The sequence below is a fragment of the Mauremys reevesii genome, linkage group 27, assembly GCF_016161935.1.
Source record: "Mauremys reevesii isolate NIE-2019 linkage group 27, ASM1616193v1, whole genome shotgun sequence".
Classification (NCBI taxonomy): domain Eukaryota; kingdom Metazoa; phylum Chordata; order Testudines; family Geoemydidae; genus Mauremys; species Mauremys reevesii.
The window spans coordinates 4470309-4489414 of record NC_052649.1 but is presented as its reverse complement, the minus strand read 5'-3'; the positions used below and the strand labels follow the sequence as shown (position 1 = coordinate 4489414).

General features: G+C 49.5%; 1 protein-coding gene across 3 annotated transcripts in view; it reads right to left on the bottom strand.

Moving 5' to 3' along the window:
* The window catches only part of SKAP1 (src kinase associated phosphoprotein 1), a 228351-nt gene that overhangs the window by 48374 nt on the left and 160871 nt on the right, over nt 1-19106 (bottom strand). For all 3 annotated transcript variants that reach the window (XM_039516237.1, XM_039516236.1, XM_039516238.1), the window contains 2 exons: nt 5477-5557; nt 4174-4257 (listed from right to left, as the gene is read on the bottom strand). In XM_039516237.1, coding sequence (XP_039372171.1) covers nt 4174-4257; nt 5477-5557 — 165 coding nt within the window. The remainder of the gene's footprint in view (nt 1-4173; nt 4258-5476; nt 5558-19106) is intronic.

The following is a 19106-nucleotide window of genomic DNA, read 5'->3' as shown; positions in this document are numbered from 1 at the left end:
CTGGGAGTTTCATTCCTGGCTCTGCTACCGATTTCCAGGGAGGTCTTGGACAAGTCATGCCACCTGCCTGTGCCTCAGTTTCCCCATCTGTAAAATGAGGGTGGTGATATGTAGTATCATAGCAATGTAGGACTGGAAGGGACCTCGCTAGATCATCTAGCTCAGTCTCCCAGCACTGAGACAGGACTACATATTATCTAGACCATCCCTGACCATAGGCGCCAACTCCGTGGGTGCTCCAGATGGGTGCTCTACACCCACCGGTAGTTCCCTGCCCCAGCTCACCTCCGCCTCCTCCCCTGAGCACACTGCCGCATCCTGCTTCTCCCCATTCCCTCCCAGCACTTGTGCCGCAAAACAGCTGTTTCGTGCGGCAAGCCTGGGAGGGAGGAGGGAGAATGGGGATTTGGGGAGGGGTCCAATAGGGGCAAGGAGGGGCGGAGTTAGGGTGGGGACTTTGGGGCAGGGGTGGAGTCGGGGTAGGGGCGCGAGCTCCCACCGGTGCAGAAAAAAGTTGGCGCCTGTGTCCCTGACAGGTGTTTGTCTAACCTGTGCTTAAAAACCTTCAATGACAGAGATTCTACAATCTCCTGAGGTAATTTATTCCAGGGTTTAACTACCGTTACTGTTAGGAAGTTTTTCCTAATGTCTAACCTAAATCTCCCTTGCTGCAATTCAAGCCCATTACTTCTTGTCCTGTCCTCGGTGGTTAAGGAGAACAATTTATCACCCTGCTCTTTATAACAACCTTTTAGGTACTAGAAGACTTATGTCCCCGCTCAGTCTTCTCTTCTCCAGACTAAACAAACCCACTTTTTTCAATCTTTCCTCGTAGGTCATGTTTTCTTGACCTTTAATCATTTTTGTTGCTCTCCTCTGGACTTTCTCCAGTTTGCTCACATCTTTCCCAAAGAGTGGTGCCCAGAACTGGACACAATACTCCAGCTGAGGCCTTATCAGTGCTGAGCAGAGTGGGAGTATTACTTCTTGTGTCTTGTTCACAACACCTCTGCTAATACATCCCAGAATCATGTTAACTTTTTTTGGCAACAGTATTACATTGTTGACTCATATTTAGTCTGTGATCTACTAGAACCCCCAGATCCTTTTCGACAGTGCTCCTTCCTAGGCACAAAGAACAGGAGGACTTGTGGCACCTTAGAGACTAACAAATTTATTTCAGCATAAGCTTTCGTGGGCTACCGCTCACTTCTTCTATGCTACTCTGAAACCTTCCTAGGCAGTCATTTCCCATTCTGTATTTGTAGTGCATTGTATTTGTATGTGTGCAATTGATTATTCCTTCCTAAGTGGAATACTTTGCACTTGTTCTTATTGAATTTCATCCTATTTATTTCAGATCATTTTTCCAGGTTGTCAAGGTGATTTTGAATTCTAATCCTGTCCTCCACAGTGCTCGCAACCCCGCCCAGCTTGGTACCATCCGCAAACTTGACAAATGTACTCCCTTGGCATTACCCAAATTATTTCTGAAGATATTGAATAGACCAGGACAGATCCCTGCAGGACCCCACTCGATACACCCTTCCAGCGTGACTGTCAACCATTGAGAACTACTCTCTGAGGTCACTTTTCCAACTGGATGGGTAAGATTCTGTGGCCTGCTTTGTGCAGGAGGTCAGACTAGATGATCATAATGGTCCCTTCTGACCTTAAAGTCTATGAGTCTATGAGTTGTGCACCCACCAGATAATAGGTTAATCTAGGCTGTCTTTCTCTAGTTGGTTTATGAGACGATCACATGAGACAAAATCAACAGCCTTACTACAACTGAGATAGATCACATCTACTGCTTCCCCCACCTATCCACAAGGCTTGTTACCCTGTCAAAAGCAGGATATTAGCTTGGTTTGACATGATTTGTTCTTGACAAATCCATGCTGTAACTTATCACTGTATTTTCTTCTAGGTGTTTACAAATGGATTGTTTGATTATTTGCTCCATTATTTTTCCGGGTACCAAAGCTAAGCTGACTGGTCTACAATTCCCTGGGTTGTCCTTATTCCCCTTTTTATAGATAGGGGCTAAATTTGCCCTTTTCCAGTCCTCTGGGATCTCTCTTGTCCTTCATGAGTTCTCAAAGACAACTGCTAATGGCTCAGAGATCTCTTCAGGCAGTTCCTTAAGTAGCCTGGGATGTATTTCATCAGGCCCTGCTGACTTGAAGACATCTCACTTGTTTAAATAATTCTTTTAACTTGTTATTTTCCTGTTTTAGCCTCAGATCCTCCCCACTGACACTGATGTTCATAGGTGCCGGGGCTGGAGTGCCCATGGAAAAAAATTAGCGGGTGCTTAGCACCCACCTGCAGCTGAGCTCCCTCCAGCTCCTCCCACCTGCTGGCAGCCCCACTGATCAACTCCTCCCCCACCCTCCCAGTGCTGTTTCATGGCATGCAGGAGGTTCTGGGAAGGAGAGGGAGGAGCGTGGATGGGGCGTGCTCGGGGGGCGGGATGAGGCAGGGTAGGGATGGGGCCTTGGGAGAAGGGGTGGAGTGGGGGTCGAGCACCCCCTGGGTAAAGAGGAAGTCGGCACCTAAGGCTACATTAGTTGCCAATCACTGTTAACTTTTTTTTGGTGAAAACTGAAACAAAAACGGCCTTTAACACTTCGGCCATTGCTGGATTTTCTGTTATCATCTTTCCCTCCTCATTGAGTATAGGGCCGACCCTGTGCTTGGTCTTCCTCCTGTTTCTTACTGTAAAACGTTTCTCCTTTATGTCCCTGGCTAGTTTAATCTCATTTTGTGCCTTGGCCTTTCTAGTTTTGTTTGCGTTGGTTTTTTATATTCATCCTTTGCAATTTGACCTAGTTTCCACTTGTTGGAGGATTCTTTTTTGAGTTACAGGTCGTTGAAGATCTGAGTAGGCCAGAGTGGTCTCTTACCTACTTCTTATCTTTCCTATGCATTAGGATAGTTTGTGCTTGTGCCGTTAATCGTGTCGCTTTAAAAACAGACCTACCCCCTTGGGTGACTGGGGTGGCAAAGCCTAATCTTGTTAACGTGCTCTGAGATCCTCAGAAGAAGGGTGCTAAAGAAGGACAAAATCATCCCCGTCCGCGAGAGTCAGCGGATTTTCTTTTTGTCCTAACAGCAGAAGAGTCATCATAAAACGAAGAATATGATGTGCGTGCGTTAAAGCTGTCAGCATGCAGCGTTTCTGGATGGGCGGAACTGTATAACGAAGCCCATATATCTAGCCGTGCCAAACTCTGTTGGAGGTATTAGCTGTGTGTTTATATGTACCTGATGGACCATAACTGCAAAATATTTATATACACTGACACATGGATTATATACAGTCACTTGGGGAGTTAAAGCCCAGCTGATGCCTAATGGAAAACTTGGTTCAGCATTTTATTTACACAGTTCCACTCCTGTGTTTCTCTTCTCTCCTTCTTTACCAATAAGTATATTGAAATAAAACAAGGCAAAGATCTTTCTAAATATGCCTGCCGCTGATGCCTCATCTGGCATCAATCACCCTCGGGCACATCATCATTATTTACCAGCTGGGTGAAATGAGAAGTCAGAACTTCAGGTGAGAAACCAACAGACAGCAGGAAACAATGGACTCTTAAGGAAACCAGGGCTGAGATATGAATCGTAGGAAGAACTGAGCATCCTAATCCCTGAGACACCTTTGAAAATGGCAGCCGACACCTGGTTTTGGAGCAAAACGAAGAGGAGGAAATTGGTGCACAGGCATAATCATTAACCTGTGGAACTCGCTGCCACAAGACATCATTGAGGCTAAGAGCTTAGCAGGGTTAAACCTTCCTCCAGAGATTAGTGATTTGTATGGCTAATGAGAACATTCACAGCTACATAAGAGGGGATGAAAAACAGAAGAGATATCAACCTTCCTGCAAGGCACAAGCCAGCCAGCATCTAGCGCAGTAAAACCTCTAGACAAACTGTAATACAAATAACAGAAAATGACAGGATTCAATAGCGCAAACTAAGGAATGACTCCAATTCGTTGGGGCCAATTTTTTCCCCTGAAGCCCCAGGGACTTCAAGAGAGAATGCTCTGCAATTATCTCCTCATGAGGCAACAAGGGCCCGCCCCGTCTCGTCCCAGCCCACTTGAGCTCCCAGCCACCAGACGCGGCTTGGAGAACACAAGGCAGGTGCTTTGCCGCTTACTTTTTTCATTTGCATAGTACAGAAAGGTCCTTTTGTTGAGGACGCACCATCGCTTCTGCCACTCTGAGCCAAAGAAACCATGGTCTGTGGGGAAACGGGAAACAAAGCGGAGGTTAAGAGCACTGCGGAAAAGGTCTCATGGTCTCTTTTGTGTATTTATAGTCAGTATAAACCCTCCGTCCCTGCATAATCCCACAAATTCCCTCATAGCATCAGGGGGCTGGAATCTAGAGTCAACTCTCAGAACTGAGCACAGATATGGTGCTGACGACCCAAGACTCTGCCCCACACCTTTGATCCCTATGGTCATGTCTTCACTAGGAAAAAAGGTGTGTTCTTAACCCAGTTTAGCTAACACATGGCAACTAACATGACGTAAAGCCTAATGAAGACAGGCAGTTTGTAGCTTTCACAGGCATTAGCAAGTCAAAGCAAACCTTAGCCTCCTGCATCGTCTTTTCCTCGACCTGCTGACATGTGAAAGCTACAAATGCCTTGTCTTCCCTAAGATTTCACCCCATGGGAGCTAACCTGAGTGAAGAACCCACCTTTTTCCCTAGTGAGGACAAGGCCTTAATGGTTAATCCCATTTCTGGGCTTTGCTCTTTGAGCAGAATGACGACCTGCATAAGGTGCACCCTTTGTTACTTATGATGCATAAACAAAACCTGAGAGATTCCACACACCCCTCCCTGTACAAAAGATTTTTTTCCTACTTGTTCTTCACCTTGAGAATAATTAAGACTTCAAATCTTATCTACCCCGTTTCTGTTGGAGAGCTCCTTGGATGACTCACACTACGGTGGAGACTTCTCCCGGCTCATAAGTAGTGTTGAATCTTTAACGACGAGAGCTTTCCTCCCACGCGCTTTAGTTAAATACAGTAGGTATTAACAGGGAGTAACGGCTGGGCTTTTTGGAAACACCCAAGTGATTTAGGTGCATAAGTCCACTGGCTTTCAATAGGACGTGAGTTCCTAAATCACTCGGGTGCTTTTCAAAATCCCACCCAAGGTATTTTAAATCACCTGACTAAAAGCCTTTCCCTTTTGGTTTATCAGGTGTCATCTTGGTATGGCTGCTGTCATGAACCTATTCAGTTCTCCAGTCATCCGCAGAGACAAGATTTGAATTTGCAAAGTAAAAACAAGCAGCAAATAAACCTTTTTCACCCCCACAACCACGACCACCACCCACTCTCAGACTTATTTCTATATCATCACTAAGCAGCATAAATAAAGGGGCATAAACCCACCCACCCTGCTTTGTAGGTCACTTTAAAACCGGCTTATTCGACTGTTACCTCTGGACCTTTTCTCCAAGTATCCTTGCTTCAAAACAGTCCCCAGCTCTTGGGCAGGTTTCTGTATGCCGTCCTCCGACCCTAAAGAGACCAAAGCAAAGTCTTGTGAAATACACCAAAGATTTCCTATCTGCAGGCTGCGCTCTTCCTCGACCAGGCAGAACCACAGACGCACAATGCCTGGCCAAACATGTATGCAACCAACGTGTAGGCACACACCTGCACGACCTGTACTCCCATGTGAACCCTTCTGTACGCGTCACACCCAAAGTGGATACTCCAGCCCGCTAGAAGGGTCAACAGAGCTTCTCCAAGCTATGAGGCATCCCAGCACCGACATCAGTTTTTATCCGTAGGAGGCTGCTCTATGAACTAGGCTCACGACGAACCTTGTTAGACCAAACTTTATTGAGGTTATCGAGATGTCCATCCATCCGCCCCCACTAGGGCTTTTTAATGTCATCGTACACGAGGGAGGCAGAGAGACGGGGGCAGAAAGCAGGAGAAACACGGTAACACGCAGAACACCACCAAGTCTGCAGGGGGGACTTTTACGGGTAGAAAACAAAGGAAGCGCTAAGGGAGAAGACTGCAGGAGTCGCTGAAGACGCGTCAGCTCATTCTGACATAGCAACATACCACAGAACACCGGTGTCAAGAACCACGCCTACGATTCATGCACACGCACCCGTTCGTTTTGCCGCTCGGCTCCTTCTATCTCATGCGCTTTTATTGTGCCCAACCCTGTCGTTTCAAAGCACCCCCCAGAAAATTAAAGTCCTGAGCCTCTCTGGCAGGATCCCAGATGGCACCTTTCCCCTCATCTCCATTGCGACCTTAAGCAGGGTGCTGCTGTCTTTTGGGTCCTCTTGCTTTCGCACCAACGGGCCCACCCTGCCCTGCACTTTGCCCTGGCGTCAATGTCTGCACAAGGGGTCGGGCGCCAGAGAAGTGTCCACATTGGCTACAGGACTCAGCAGGAGTCCTTCCATCAGGCTCTGGGCTAGGCACTAGCAAGAGGAGGATCAGGCCCACTAGCCATGCTGCCGTCACCTTGGGTCCAGCCCCACGCTGTGCGGACAGAGCTGGCACTTGGGGTCCACGAATCCTGCAGCTGCACCCTCCCACTTGCCTTGGAGATCTAGAAATATGGGGGTGACTCAGCCATGAGCTCCCCTAACAGCCCTCGTCCATGCCCAGAAGGTCTTGGCTGGAGTGGATCGTCTGTGAGCACCTAGCCATGGTCCCCACACCAGCCTCCCAGGGGTAGCCTCCAGCATGTGCCCTCCCACTTCCCCCCTGGCAGGGTCCAGCAGCTCGAGATCCTTTTCCTCCACCCCAAAAGGCTAAGGCTGGTTTTGGGGGCAGAGCCGTTCATGTCAGGCGCTAAGCCCCTGGCCCCCGGTGAGAGCTCCAGGATTGTCAGCAAGTTGGAGGAAGCTTTTGCCACCTGGCAGGATCAGGCTCGTTATTCCCAGACTTTGAGGCCGGAAGGGACAATCGCGATCATCTAGACTGACCTCCTGCATATCTCGGGCCGGAGACCCTCACCCAGCGATTGGCATCCAGGCCAAACCCCTCGCGGGTGGCAAGACTTACGGAGGGGAGGCTGTGCCTTGCATCGGACTGTGAAACTGACCACATTGCACCTCATCCCCAAAATCCAGCCTGGAATTCCACAGCCCAGGGCCTGCCACTGAGAGCGTCCCCCTGCCCCGCCGCCTTGGGTCTTAATAATTTGTGCTGAAACACAATAAAAAATGACTCACTGCACGTCACTAATCATCTCCCCCGTGCCTGAGCTTGGCAGCCTTTTAAGTATGAGTAACTTCCCAGAATCCCAGACCAGAAGGGTTGCTCCTGTTTTCTTAGCGTGTCTCCCTCCCGGCCCAATCCATCCCTGGTGTCAGCTCCCTCCTTTGCACTCTTTTCATTTTTGTGTTTTATAGTTTGCAAACTCGGGAGCTGCTATAAATCCCCGCCCACGGCTCTCGGCGTGAACGCCAGACACGAGAGCGGCATCAAAGGCACCAAGTCTGGTTTTGTATATATACCCCCCCTACGTGGGCACCCCCCTCTGTGCTCATTATTACCTGGGAATCGGAGCCATCCGCAGGGGCAGATCCATAACACCACTGCGGTCAATTTACACCAGGTGAGGATCTGGCTCCTAGGGTGAAGCTCACCTCTGGGGAGAGGCCCATCGCTTAAATTCTAGTTTGAAGGCTTGAGTGGTGCATCGGCCTCACATCGGCCCTCTGGCCAGGGGTGAATTTCACCCCTATTCAGTAGACCTGGCTTTTCCCCATGGAACAGAAAGGTGGCAAATTAAAACCAGATTCAAGCAAATGTTTTTCCTGCATTAACCCGTGGAACTCACTGCAGCAAGACACTGCTGAGGCACAGCAGGATTCAAAACCAAGACTGGACATCTGTTTGGAAGGGATATAAGGCCTCAAGCTTCAGAGCATAACCGGACCGATAACTATTCGGTGTCCGGTGGAAATTTGGCACCTTCCTCTGAAGCAGATGGTATCAGGCATTGCCAGTCGCAGGACGCTGGACTGGTCTGACACGCGATAGCAATTCCTACGTTTCTAAAGTGGGACATGGGGTTTTGCTGCAGGAAGCCCATTCTTGACACAGGGGCCGGCTGAGCAGTGCTGATCAGAATCCACGACTTTCCAAGACAGCAGAACCCTGGTGCAGAGGCCACCCGGCCCGACCTCTCTGCTCCCCACCCACACAGGGAGCGGCACCTTTGCTACAGACGCATCACATGCTTTTCGTTTGAGATGCTGAACTTCTGACTTGTAGAGAGAGGGGAAAAAAAAAGGCACAGTAAGCATTTTTTTTTTAAAAATCGGAATCCAGGCCCCTTTCATTAATGCAAATCTAAATGTCATTTTATGGGACATTTATAATTATGAAAATGGGCTGACGCTGCCTGGTACACAGGGGGAACCCGCAAGTATGAATATTACATTAGTGTGCCCGATGCCAGCTCACTGATCCCGCTGGCAGGAGCATAAAAAATGCTCGAGTGAAACTTTTATTTAGACGTTAAGATTCCAGGCCTCAGCGGGGTGACGCAGGCAGCCCCTGTGAGATCCCATCAGTACAAGCGTTTGAATTGAATTACCCAGGGGGAAAGGCAGGAGCGGCGAGCGCTGGTTTGCGTATTTAATTTCATTTACTTTCAGTACATTATCAGCATGGGGTTTTCCTCAGCCCCCACCCTCCATCCCCCAAGAAACAAGGCTGCAGAGAAGGGTTGCCTACATGCTCCAGGGGCCAGCTGCAAGCTACAGATCTTTCCCGTCCGCTCCTGTCTCTCGTGCTGGTCCTTTATGGGCAAGCAGCTCCTGCACTGTCTTTTGCTGCGGTCTCCTGAGTCGAGGAGGATTCTGGGGAGCTATAAAGGGTCCATCAAACACCCCCAAGAAGAGGGAAAAAACAAGGCAGAATGGCCTAGGAGGCTGAGCACAGGGCCGGGAGCCAGGATCACCCGTGCATAACCCAGCTCCGTCACTGGACTCACTGTATCCGCATTGTGTCGTGCTCTGCCCGTCTCTCTGCATCCACCTGTCAGCTCTTGTCTTAGATTGTAAGCATTTTGGGGCAGGGACCATGTTCTTGGTGTGTTTCTGCATAGCTGAGTGCAATGGGGACTTGGTTCATGCCTGGGGCTCCTAGACACGACCGCAATACAACTAATAAATAATAATGCCTCTCTTTGGGCAAGGCACACCGCCTTTCTGTGCCTCAGTTTCCCCATCAGTAAAACAGGAATCATGATATTTACCCTCCTTTGTAAATGCTATGTGACTCCTTAGTTTACGCGCACACACCACCTTGGAAACATTAAAGGCTAAATGCCCTTATGACTGCAGCACACAAGACAAACATCGCTGTCGGTACCTCCCGGATACAGCCCTCGTAACACACCCGGAGCCATGAAGATGAAATCTGCGGTGAGGCATGTTACTGCAGAGGACATGGCAGTTCTGCACCCAGTGCTCTATCGGGGGAGACACAGAGAAGACAGAAGCTGTTAGGCAGAGCGTTTTCTCCCTCCAGAGGCCAAGTCTGCCACACGAGCGCTGAGCAGGATTCCATCTCTTGGCACCTCCGTGACTCTCCAAGCCAGTGACGGACGTGGGCTGCCCCGGGAGAGCTCTCCCCAGCAGGCATTGTGTATCCAAGAAAGCAGAGACGCTGGAGCCGACGGGAGTCCCGGCCTGTTTCACCGGGTGTGTTCTCGCTCAACGAGAAAAAAGAATCCAGGACAGTCAGATGGCAACACCAAGCCATGGAGAGAAGAACACAAGAGGCCACATGGCTTGGATTGCAACAGGGCATCAGTGCTGGGGGAGGTCTTTACAGAACAAGCCGGCAGCAGATGGAGAAATTATCCTGAAAAGAAAATCAGGGGGCTTTTTTCTTTTCTTTTCACCTTTTGCTTAACTTTTTTTTTTAAATACCCCCAGTTCATTCTCATGCACTAGACAAACGAACCTCATGGGCTAGCCAGGGACACACGCTGAGCCAAGCGGCTCAGATCTGAAGGCCAGGAAGGACCAGTACAACGTATCTGGTCCGACGCTCCCGGTCAGAGAATTTCGCCCAGTAATTCCTGCGCCGAGGCCGAACACCTTGGCCAATCAACCAGAGCTTCGATTTAAAGACTAAAGCCTCGCCTAGAGGGGAAAGAGAGAGACCGTGCGCTCGCACGGCTGGTGTGAGCACAGATCCCCATCTCAGATGAAATTAAGATGCACATTTTTAACAGGGAATGTTCATCAATCATTGGGCCAGATCAATCCATCAGTTGCCAAAGGACGGGCAAACTTCTCTGTCGTTTAGGGCTAGTCTATCGCAGCCAGTTAAAGCGTGGCAAGGCAGCGTGTGAATCTACAGGGCATCAGGTTGCCGGGCAGTAACTCGCCGTGTGGACACAGCTACCGGGCAAAGAGAGTCCCCAAACTAGTACGCTCAGCCACACTCTGGGACGTTTGCTGCACTGCAGCAAAGGCCACGTGGCAAGTCACTGCCCGGCAAGCTGGTGCACTGTAGACTCGCAGCCTGGCTTGCCATCAGCTGCGTAGACTAGCCCTAAGCGATAGAGAAGGTAGCCCCTCTGTTGGCAACTGGCCCAATGATTAAGATGCACATTTTTAACAGGGAATCTTAATTTCATCTGAGATGGGGATCTGTGCTCACACCGGACCCCCGCCCCCTCTTAGAAATCCCATCCCAGGCGTCACGGTAGCTACAGCCAAAGAGGCCTGGAGGACACGGCAGCCCTCCCATGTTACCTCTACGTTCAAAGGCAGGGAATGTGGAAATGTTGCTATTGCGGTCAATTCCTGAGCGTTTCTCATTCCTGCTCCCTCACTTCGGTTAGACGTGCTGAGCCCGGAGCCTGCTCCTAGGCACTGTCCTGAGAGCAACCTTATTAAAATAAATCTAGAGGTGGGATTTTCCAAAGCACTCAGCAGTGACCTACCTACTCCCATTGCAGTCAATGGGAGTTTTGCTGTTGAGCAGAGTTAGGCCAACACTGGAGGAACTGACTGCGGTGGCAACTTTGCCCACTCGTGCGACGGGATTTGACGGTAAATGGGTCTACGAGCATGGCAGCTTACACGAACCTCACTGCAGTATTTGGGACCATTGCTGTAAGATTGTGCAGGATCAAATCCCGCTTTCAGTCAGCATCTTATGGGCCCCCATATAAGATGGTGAGTCTCCCCTTATTTAAGCTGCTGACCCTCCCTCTCTCTCAAACTCAAGAGGGTTCTGTAGGAGGCCTCATGTTGCTAAGGCCTCATGTTGCTAAGGCCCATGGAGGAGGGTGGTCCATAAAGCCCTTCTTGGTGGCCTGCAGAATGGAGCGCCTGGTGAGTCAAGCAACAGGGGTGTGTGTGTGTGGGGGGGGGAGAGAAAACAGATGATGGGGGATGTGGGGGGGCCCACGAGAGGCCTTCTTTCTCACAAAGCCGTTCGCAAGATGGAGAAGCTGGAGAGCCGGAGTTAAGCAGACAACACTGGACCTGGTGTGGTTCAACTGAAGTCAAGAGAGTTGCAACAGTAAAAGAACGTGGTTTAATGAGTGGCACGCAACAATCTCATGCAAATTACATGCAAGCTTGCTGGTTGCAAATGGCATCATGTTGGCCTGTGTTTTCTGCACCCCCAAGCTCATCTCTTGCACCTTTTCCTTGCCCTCCACCATTCCTCTGTTTAATCAAAACACCAGCTTCACGTCCCTGGCTCTCTCTTTCTTCTCTCCTTCTGCTGCTCCTCATCCCATTGTTCTCTTCGGTCTCTCTCTTCCTCCTTGCCCTTTGTTCCCTTGTAGCCATGCTTCTCTCTCAGTCTCCCAGCTCGGGAAGTTGGTCTAACTTTTCAGTGCCTTGAAAACTTAGAATCGTTTATATAAAAAAAAGGGGGAATGAAATGAGCAATTGTTTCACAGAAAATGGGAAACAAAACAATTGTCAGCGTGCATCATCCGAAATAGATCTTGTGCCAGACTAATTGTATTGCTTTTTTTTGAGGAGGTTAATAAGAAAGGAGATGAAGCGGAGGCAGTGGAGGTGATTTACTGGGGCTTCAATAAGACTTTTCATAAGAAGCTGGTAAGTCAAGTTTAAAGGATAGGCATCTACCTTAGCTACCTGGAAGCCGACAACCAAGGTGCAGGTCACATTCAAAGGCAGCAAATCACATGGAGGAAGTTATCAAGTGAAATTTCTGAGGGCTCAGACCCGGGTCCTGTTCTCTTCAATTACAAAAGCCCAACATATTGCATGGTATCCCAATTTGCAATGCTGTTTTGTCTGAATACAAACAATCCATCTAAAGTTTGCATTCAAAGTCGTAGACAGGTCAAGAAAAAAGGGTTCTCAGGGGGACGTGGCAGCAGAACTGGCCACGGTGTGAGTTTTATACATCTTCCTTTAAAGCATCTGCTACCAGTCAACACTGAAGCCTGGGTTCAAGGCTAGATGGCTTATGGCAATTTCTGTGTTCCTATGACAACTCTTGACAAAGGATTAAGTGCTAGTCCCACTGAAGTCATCCTAGGAAGTTACCCACCGAAGAATGGAAGATTGTCCTAATGGAACAACGCTGTGCTTTGAAATTCTTGTAGATGCCACATAGTTATTGGCATAATATCGGTGGATCGGAAAGGCAGCCAGACAGAGACAGACCTCCGTCTACAGAGCTAGCTAGTTAGTGTAGGTTTTCCTAAGGAGTCCATGACTGCGGTATCTATGGCTGACAATGAAACAAGACAGAACAGACAGAATTCCTTGATTTCAGATGGGACTTGTACTGACTTGGGGCACGTAGGGGGACTCTCAGTGTCTGTTATTCTGCCTGGAAATTTTCACAGCAAGTCTGAAGTGAAACCAACTTTGCAAAAAGCAAAAATGGAATCCAGAAAGGAGGCAGTGCCTTTGGCCCCAAAGTTTCCATCCAAACCACTAAGTCTATAATTGCAAAATAAAAAACACTAAATCTCACTATCTATTTGCACAGCTCATTAGCTCAGGGCTCACACTCAGCAAAGAGGGAGGGTGGAAATAAAAAAAACCAACCCAACCCTTTAGCACCAAGTACCGTTTGGAAGTTGCTATGGAAACCAGCCCTTTGCTCTGGCTTTGCAACTGAGACTTGCACATTTCTGCTCTGGTGCGTTTGTTCGTCTGTCCCTCCGTCCGAGGAGTTTATGAGGACACTTTTTTTTTTAAACAAGTCGTCTTTTTATATATACAGATATAGGGAGAGATATCTCGCTCCTCTCTTACTTCTCTCCTCCCAACATAACATTATGTCAGCCACTCGACCTGCTGTGCTACCGGGACAGCATGATTTACAACGTGAAAAGGGAAAACCTAAATCATCACAGAATGAAAACATTAAAGTTAATGCCTCACAAGTGAGGAATTTATTACCATTAACTCCAATAAACAGTTATAAACCACCCGTCCTTTCCTGTCCACGGACAGGGACACAGACGCAGGGACTTCATTATTGCTCAACTTTCTTTTCTTCTTCACTAGACCAGTCATGTGTGTTCCAATTGGCCACCATTTATTGTTAACTGGACTGGCTCATTTTCCGGGGACTGAAGAAGGCATGAAGGCCTCATCCATTTCGTTTCGCGGGCGGCTCGGTGCAGATGGATGGAAGAAAAAAGTTCGCGAGACGTGCCGCTCGATGGGTTTATTTAAACGCCACTGAAATAGATGCTTGACAAAAGCCAACTCTCGCCCGGGCCCCGTACGTCATTACTCAACAAGGCTGAAGTATAAGTAACAACATATGGGCAAGCTGTGAGGTTACACCGGATACCAGCTCGCTTCAGGGTGCACTTGGCCAAATATTTGCTTCTCACTGAGGTTCCACCACCACCTTGGAAACCTGAGCCTGAAATCTGAGGCCTTGCTGAATTTTTTCCTCTCACCCCATCTCAGAGGAGCAGAGAGGAGCTTGCAGTTCCCTGTATAGTAGCCTCTCTCCAAGGAAAAGTATGTAATAATAATGATAATAATAAGGTTATTAATTATTGACCAAAGCCTGAGGTCTTTCCTCAATTAAAAACACCCATTGGCTTCCGCAGGAGTTTAAGATCTGGCCCCTCATCATCATACATGCACCGGAGTTGGTTATTGGCGGCTTGCTCACAATTAAGACTGAACTGGGCTCAGGTCTGCCAGTGTCTGGTCTGCAGAGCTGCCCCAGGATTGAGGCCCTCAATACACACAGGTAACGCCAGCACACCCCATATCCATTAGCAATTATTAGCACACAGCAGCCCTCAGTCACGGACCCGGACTGCGGGTGCAGTACAAACACAGAACACAAGGCTGATCCCTGACAATTGCCTCTCATACCCTCTACCCCACGTCCGCTTTGGGGCTCTTTGGAACTATTTCTCCTCTCCTTTCCCCGGGCGCCGATCAGGACCAGCTCAGCTGAGGAGACCAGATACAGACCCACAATCTCTTGGTACCCTGTCCATAAAGGAGGAAGAGTCAATTCAGCTACTAAGCGACCAAAACTCAAATCCTCCACTTCCCGAATTAGCGCGCTAATGGTTACCGACGCAGAGAGCGGCTGAGCAACACTGGCTCCTCCTGCCCAGAGGAATGTTGGCTGTTCTCCGGCTTCATTAAAGCCCCTCTTGTGGATCTAACAGGACCAAGTATACAGATGGGTCTTACAATGTACTCAGAAGGTGGCTGGTTTCGGGCTCATCCTGATCCCTAATAGGAGCAAATTCAACAGCTAGGGTTCCTCCATGGAGATGCTCTTCCCTCTTGAGTTTCACCCTGGAACCATGCAGTTTTGATGGCTCCAAACGGCCCCAGGCTTTTGGAGGCGTTTCATCCCAGTCCCAACGTCATGGCTTGGGACCATCTCTAGAACTTATTCTAAACCACTCGCCCGATAAGCGGGTCCCACTGGATGAGAATCTCCTGTGGCGGTGTGCTCCTACGGTAGTAGTCACATGGGCGCGGAATGGTAACAGGATACTGTCACAATCTAGCCTTGCATTGTACAAGCCCAAATTATCCCTGGTCCCCAACCTTTCCCAAGGTTTGTTCTGAATGGACAGACAGAAAATCTGGAGTTGGGAAGAAAGCAGAGGACTGTCATGGAGTGGAGCTGCTAGGGTACCAGAAGGAATTATCTTGATAGCTGTGCTGTAGTCAAGGTCCTGCAGAAATGTACTTGGGTTTTGGGAAGTGACAAACTTCACCAGTTTCTGGATTGCGCCGTACCTCCTGCAGGCCGGCACCGTCCACCGGAACGCTGAGGCCGAGTCCCTGGCACTTCTCTGCTAGGAAAATCGGCGACCACAAAATCAACGCAGAAAAATGCCCAAAGTTGTGTATGTGATTTTAATTTACAGGGTCTCTGCCAGGCCACAAAAGAGCAGACACCTGTTGGCTAAAGCCCATCTCACAGCTTAGCCCATTAGTCCTATAAAAATTCTGTAGCAAATAATCGTCAGCCTTGACACAAACGATTCCTATAGATCATGGTGGAAAATCAAGAGGATTTAAGGACAGAGGAGGGTAGGAAAAAGTGAAACAAATGACATGCAATTTTTCAAGCGGAAACAATGGCAATATGAAGATATATAGGTGTCAACCATACAGGAGGAGGCAGGAGGCTATGCTCTTTTACCTCTTACGGTGTCACTCTCATGACCTCTACCATTTGAAATGCTTTGATTCCACCTTGCCCAAGGGATCTCTCAGCACCGGAGAAGAGATGAAGAATGCCTGCGCCTGACCTCACCTCTACATTGTCTAATGACTGATGGCATAAATCAGTGTTTCCCCTCCGCAGACCCGAGTGTCAAGAACCCATGTGAGAAGGCTGGAAATATTAAATGATTTCCCCAAGGGTTTTGATTGTTACTCGGTTTCTCTCCTGTAACTGTGGAGCTGTGTTGCACATAAAGAATAGCTGTCCCTCGGGACCTCAATTTGTGTATAGAACGAACTATAGAAATAAGTCAAACCACCAGCTTTTTGGAGAGGGGCACAGAACAAAAACCAATGACTGGAGAATGGGCTTATTCTAGTCCATGCCTTGTGCTGCGGTTGCTCTATGCTGGTGGCCCCTTTTGCACCACGCCACTGGAATTAAGAGGCTTGACTGTATTTCCTGCAGAACCTCCCTCTCCTACTGGGCTGGAAGCCTGCAGCAGATCAGAAGCCATCGCACGCGATCCAATAGCTTGTTCCTGAGTTAAGCAAACAATCCCGCTGCTCAGCGGAGCGAGTGGTTCCTTGGGCTTTAGAGGGGTAACATGGTCTTTAGCAACAAGAATGGCTTTAGGAGTCAGGAATCCCCCCCCCAAGTTCTGATCCTGGCTCTGGCATTCGCTTGCAGAGGGGTCTGAGGGACAGTCACTCAACTGCTTTGGGAGGCATCCAGTTATACAGGTTGCATGTGTGTCCTGAGAGTCCTTACTCATGTGTGGTCCCAGGGGATTTGAGTCTGATCTCCAACGTCAAGTCCACTGACGTCAAAGAGTTACACCAGCAGAGAGCAGTCAGGCTACTCATAAAAGCAGCAGGGTGCGTGTGAACTGGGTGAGAAAACCCGTGTAAGGGCATAAGCAGTTAAAGGGAGTAATTTACAGCAATTTGATGGGAGGTGGGGACCAGGCAGAGTCCTTGGGATAATTAAAGAGCGCAGCTCCTACTCTGGTCAATGGGAATTGACGTAGGGGATGGTGCAGGAGACAATCAAGAGTGTCTCTCTCTGGGGAGGGGTGGGGAAGCTGCTTTATCTACTCCTGGGGGAATTCTGCACCAAAAAATTAAAAATTCTGCACCAAAAAATTAAAAATTCTGTGCACAATATTTTAAAATTCTGCAAATTTTATTTGTCAAAATCACACTCTATAATCATGCCAGTTTCAATTATTTTGGTAATTTATTTCAAAATACCTGTCAGCAAGTATGTCTGTAACAATACAGACACGGACAAAAATTCCCCTAGGAGTAGAGAGTTAAAGAAACCCCTACGACAACCCAGTTCCTGTTTCTCTGTCCCCTCCCACTCAGAGCCCAGCTGGGGGGGCCAGAAACTCACACCCCCTGCCCCCAGAGGCCAGCTGCAGGGACCTCCTGCCCAAACACTCACACCCGCTACCCTACTAGAGCCCAGCGATCCAGATGGAGAAACCACCTGATGCTGGGTCCCGGGCTGGCATGGAGTTTCCTGCGCGCCAACACCACCTTCCCTCGGGGTGTGCTGGGAACTGCAGCTGGTGGGAACCCTCCAGGTCCCTCTCGCTCCCCCTGGCCTTGTCTTCTATTGGCGAGCTGCGCTCTGCCTGGTCCAGTGGCCCCTAGCCTCGGCCAACACACCTGCAGCCCATTTCTGTGGGGGGAAAAGGAAATGCTGCACACACAACATTAATTTCTGCAAAATTCTGCATTGCGCAGTGGTGCAGAATTCCCCCAGGAGTATCATTTATCTCACACCCTCCTCTTAGTAAATTTTTCTGCGACTCACTTTACCCTTGGCATGATCTTGGTGTGTATGTTACGCTCATTTTGCGTGTCTACCAGCTACCAAACTGGGCCATGCCATAGAGTTTAAGGCTGGGTTGCCTAGTTTGACCTCCAGTAACCCTCACCCGCACGACAAGCCCGAAGCATTACGACTCCCCGGAGACTAAACTATTGGGTGTGCCAGGCGGAGAGCAGGAGGGATTGAGGTGCACCAGTGCCCAAGGCCCCTGCAACCGGAAGGAGTTGACTAAGTGAGATGAGATATTCTGATGAACAGGCACCTGCTGTGAAGATAGGCCAGGACAGTACCTTCTCTGAGAAGCTCTCAGTCTAAAGGCAGACAAGGAGACACAGCCAATTTACATACAAATCAACCAGAAGTGGGCCTCTAGGAGCGATTCCAAGGGAGCAGGAAATCAATGGGAATTAGGCACCTAAGTGTCTTTGAGGATCTGGGACATCGCCGACGGGCCCGGGAAAGGTGCATGGAAGAGGGCCCAGAGGTGACCGTGTGACAAAGGGAACCCTTGGGACTCGAACCAGTTGACACCAAGCAGCACTCGACCAAATCTGCCTCATCTCATTCCCCATCTGTAAAATGGGCACCTACTGCCCAGGTGGTGAGGGGAGGGCGGTGCTGTAGGGGTTAATTAGCGGATGTTTGTACAGGGCTTTGCAAATGGGAAGCCCCACAGAAGTGCTAAGTGGGGTCATTATTTCATCATTCAAACCCAGCATCCTTCTGTAAAAACAAATTTTGAAGGGTAATTAGGCCTAATTGCTTTTATGGTTTAGCTGCCGAGTTATTTCATTTTAAAAAGCAGGTCAGGTCACCTCTGTGGAAAGGTTCTCCATAAGAAACTTCACTGCGAACAAACAGTCCTGCCATCACACAATGGAACGGCTAGACCGGGATGGGCAAACTACGGCCCGGGGGCTGCATCCGGCCCTCCAGATGTTTTAATCCGGCCCTCGAGCTCCAGCCAGGGAGCCGGGTCAGGGTCTTGCCCGACTCCGCACAGCTCTGGGAACAGAGGCATGTCCCCACTCCAGCTCCTACGAGTAGGGGCTGCCAGGGGGCTCCGCACACAGCCCCTGCCCGAAGCGCTGCCCCCTGCAGCTCCCATTGGCCAGGCAGTGCCTGTGGACAGGGCAGCGCACAGAGTCGCCTGGCAGCGCCTCCGTGTAGGAGCCAGAGGAGGAACATGCCGCTGCTTCTGTGTGGATTTTTCACACCCCTGACCAGCACAGTTATGCTGACCCACCCCTGAGGGAAGAATTCTTCCTAGCTCCCGCCTCTTGGGGAGCTGGATTTCCCACTCCAGCGGGAGAACCCTTCCTATTGGCGTAGGCAGCTCGATACTGAAGCACGAAGGCTGTAACGTTTCAAGTGTGCACAAGCCCTTAGGGCATAACTACGCTGGAATCAGAAGTGCGACCGCAGCCCATGTGGACGTTGATCTAGCCAGCTCGAACAGCAGCAGCAGCAAAGCCACAGCAGCACGAGCTCGCTGCTCGGGTCCGTAACTATGGTCCCGGGGGGGACTGTCTGGCCCGCACTGCCATGGCTTCAC